Below are 3862 nucleotides of genomic sequence, written 5' to 3'. Positions count from 1 at the left end.
TAATATAAATTAAAATTTTATAAAATTTCTGTTCATATTTCTTTTCAATTTTTCATCCATTTTTCACTTGATTTTACCACTGAAATAAAAACCACAGGATTTCTGATGCAAGACTTAGACTGGTTAGAAACTTTAATTCCAAGAAGTCTACTGCAAAGGTAGAAACAGAGAACATTAAAAGTTATTAAAGTTAATTCACAGAATAGTTATAAGGAATGGGGTCAAAGGCAGAGTTTCCTCCCTAAAATTGTTTTTTAAAAATATATTCTTATTTATTTCAGAGAGGAAAGGAGAAGAAGAGAAAAACATAAATGATGAGAGAGGATCATTGACTGGTTGCCTCCTGCACACCCCACACTGGAGACTGAGCCGACAACCTGGGCATGTGCCCTGATAGGGAATCAAACCATGACCTCCTGGTTCATAGATCAACACTCAACTAAAATCTTAATGTCACACTACATTCCTTAGAATGTGATGACAAAATCAACTTACAACAAGAAGCTGAGAACAAAGACAAAAGCAAGTTCTGCTAACAGCAAACTGAAGGGAAATATGCACAAATGAAGAAGGAAGGAGTTTAACCTTTCAGATGGAGACAGGATTAAAGGTAATGTGCACCTCCATATTCTGTGGCTTCCTGATAAAAAGGTAATCAAGAATTTAGGATTATTTTTTCTGACACTTTCTTCAGACTGTTGTATAAAATGAATGATGATAATTTGATTTAAAATATTATAAGCATTTAAGTAAAACAAAGAAATGTTTAAGGAATTGAAATTAAGTAAAATATTCAATATTTGAAACAGGCTAGAATTAGAATCATTATTTTAGAATTAAAAATAATAATCTAACAAAAAAGTAAATGACAAGATTCATAAAACAACTTCTTTAACACAAAAAAATACAATTTCTCAGGTTCATTACAATATGCCTATTATGTCTCTGTATAAAATATTGATGAAAACATTTAAATTCTAATGTTCCTAAAGTTATTTAATACCATATTATAAAAAAGAATATTAGACATATATTTAATGACTTCATATGAAAATATATTCACCTAAAGAATAACAATAATTTCACTTTACAAAAGACATAATATAAATGTAAGGAAACAAATTGGCATTTTTATGATACATTCAAATTTGTTATGAGAAAGTAAGGTAATGTAGTTGAATTTCATCAAAATTAATTAAACTAGAATTTCAGAATTACCATCTGGATATGAAGGAATACTGTAACCATCTTTCAAAGTCATTTAAGATTATCCGTATAGTACTTTGATTAGTTTAGCTACTACATGTACGTTGAGACTATTTCCAAGTAGTCGATAACGCTGTTTCACTGTTATATTCTCAGGAAATCCTAGAAATGAGAGAGAACAATTTGTAATACAATAATTTGTAATAATAACTTCAGAGATAAAAGGATATATACTTCAGTAAAAGCACAGTGGTCATTTACATAAATAAGTCCCTAAGGTCTCTACAAAGTTCAATTAACAAATGAGAATTTAGAGATTTAGAGCTAAAAACAGTATGTAAGAGTACCTTGTGTACACAATGTGACATTGTCGTATCACATTACATAACATACTATGCACTGTGCATACACACATATACATATAACATCCACAGTACTCCTAGATATTTGTATATTAGTGTACTTTAGAAAAATCAGTGGCTACCATTGTTTCACAGTGTTTTATTTAATAATAGGTTTTTGAAGATACAATTCACATTCTATAAAAGTCACCCTTTTAAAATGTACAATTCAGTGGTTTTTAGTATAGTCACAAGTTTTGCATACATCTCCATTATAATTCTAGAGCATTTTGTTGTTGTTAACCTTCACCTGAGGATATTTTTAGGAAGAGTGGAAAGCAGGGAGGGGGAGCGAGAGAAAGATATGGTTGGGGGTAGAGAAAAACATTGATGTGAGAGAGACACATAGATTAGTTGCCTCCCACCTGAGCCTCAGCCAGGGCTGGGGGTTGAACCTGCAACCTAGGTGCATGCCCTTGACTGGAAATGAACCCTTGACCTTTCCATGCATGGGCAGATGCTCTAACCACTGAAAACACTGGCCATGGCAATTCCAGAACATTTTAATCATCTGAAAAAGAAAGCCAACCCATAGCTAACATTATACTAAATGGTGAAAAGCTGAAAATTTTCTTCTAAGATCAAGAACAAGACAAGAATGTCCATTCTCACCACTTTCAGTCTACATAGTATTGGAAGTTCTCGTCAGAACTGTTATACAAGAAAAAGAAATAAAAGGCATCCAAATTGGAAAGGAAGAAGTAACACAATCACTATTTGTAATGATGTGACATTGTATACAAAAACCCTAACTACTCAACCAAAAACGGTTAGAATAAACACATTCAGTAAAGTTGCAGATACAAAATTAAATTACAAAAATCTGTTGTGTTGCTATACACTAATAATGAACTATCAGAAGGAGAAATTAAGAAAACAACCCAATTTATACTAGTAACTGCATCAAAAAGAATATAATGCTTAGGAAGAAATTCAACCAAGGAGGTGAAAGAGCTGTATGCTAAAAACTATGACACACTGATGAAAGAAATTGAAGAAGACAGAAATAAACATAAAGATATCATGTACCCATGGATTAGAAGAACTAATATTATTAAAATGTCCATATTAATTAAAGCAATCTACAGATTCAATGCAATACCTAATATAATCCCCATGACTATTTTCACAGAAATAGAACATACAGTTCTAAAATTTATTTGGAATCACAAAAGACCCAAATAGCAAAAACAATTTTGAGAAAGAAGAACAAAGCTGGAAGCATCACACTCTCTTATTTCAAACTATATTAGAAACATAAAGTAATCAAAACAGTATGGTACTGGTATAAAAACAGAGTTATTGATCAATGGAACAGAATAGAGCACCCAGAAATAAACCCATGGATATATGGCCAATTAATTTACGACAAAGGAGGCAAGGATATAAAATGGGGAAAGGATAGTTTCTTCAATTACCAGTGTTGGAAAATTTGGATAGTCACATACAAAAGAATGAAAATAGACAATCTTACATTGTACACAAAAATTAACTCAAAATTAAGTCTTTAATCTTGAACATAGACTTGAAACCATCAAACTCCTAGAAGAAAACATAGGTGGTAAGGTCTTGTAGATGATATTTTTGTATATAACTCCAAAAGCAAAGGCAAAAATAAACAAGTAAGACTAAAACTAAAAAGCTTCTACACAGAAAAAAAAAAATCATCAACAAAACAAAAAGCCAGCTCTGGCTGGTTGTGCAGTGGTTAGACCAGCTGAGGGCAAACTACGGCCCACGGGCCGGATCCGGCCCGTTTGAAATGAATAAAACTAAAAAAAAAAAAGACCATACCCTTTTATGTAATGATGTTTACTTTGAATTTATATTAGTTCACACAAACACTCCATCCATGCTTTTGTTCCGGCCCTCCGGTCCAGTTTAAGAACCCATTGTGGCCCTCGAGTCAAAAAGTTTGCCCACCCCTGCTCTATCCTATATAGTAAAAGGGTAATATGCCTCCCAGCACTGGGATCAGCAGAGCCTCCCAGCACTCCGATGTCAGGCGGAGCCGTAAGGCCTCCCAGCACTGGAATCAGCGGAGCCGGGAGGCCTCCTGGCCCCTGAAGCAGCGTGACAGGGGGCAGCGCCCAAACCCCCTGATCACCCTGCGGCTCTGTGTGTGACAGGGAGCAGTGCCCCAACCCCCTGATCAGCCCTGCTCTGTGCATGACAGGGGGTGGCGCCCCAATTCCCTAATCGGCCTTGCTCTGAGCCCAACCAGGGGCTATGGGGCAGCCACCTAGATATTGGGC

At 34.7% G+C, this 3862-nt stretch overlaps 1 protein-coding gene across 1 annotated transcript in view; it reads right to left on the bottom strand.

The window, feature by feature from the left end:
* Window positions 1-874: 874 nt before the first annotated feature.
* TRDMT1 (tRNA aspartic acid methyltransferase 1) overlaps window positions 875-3862 on the bottom strand; it is a 37062-nt gene continuing 34074 nt past the window's right edge. Inside the window, exon 11 of the mRNA XM_015565286.1 lies at window positions 875-1368. Coding sequence (XP_015420772.1) covers window positions 1268-1368 — 101 coding nt within the window. The 3' untranslated portion in view covers window positions 875-1267. The remainder of the gene's footprint in view (window positions 1369-3862) is intronic.

The sequence above is a fragment of the Myotis davidii genome, unplaced genomic scaffold (assembly GCF_000327345.1).
Source record: "Myotis davidii unplaced genomic scaffold, ASM32734v1 scaffold980, whole genome shotgun sequence".
Classification (NCBI taxonomy): domain Eukaryota; kingdom Metazoa; phylum Chordata; class Mammalia; order Chiroptera; family Vespertilionidae; genus Myotis; species Myotis davidii.
This window is presented reverse-complemented; position numbering and strand designations above follow the sequence as displayed.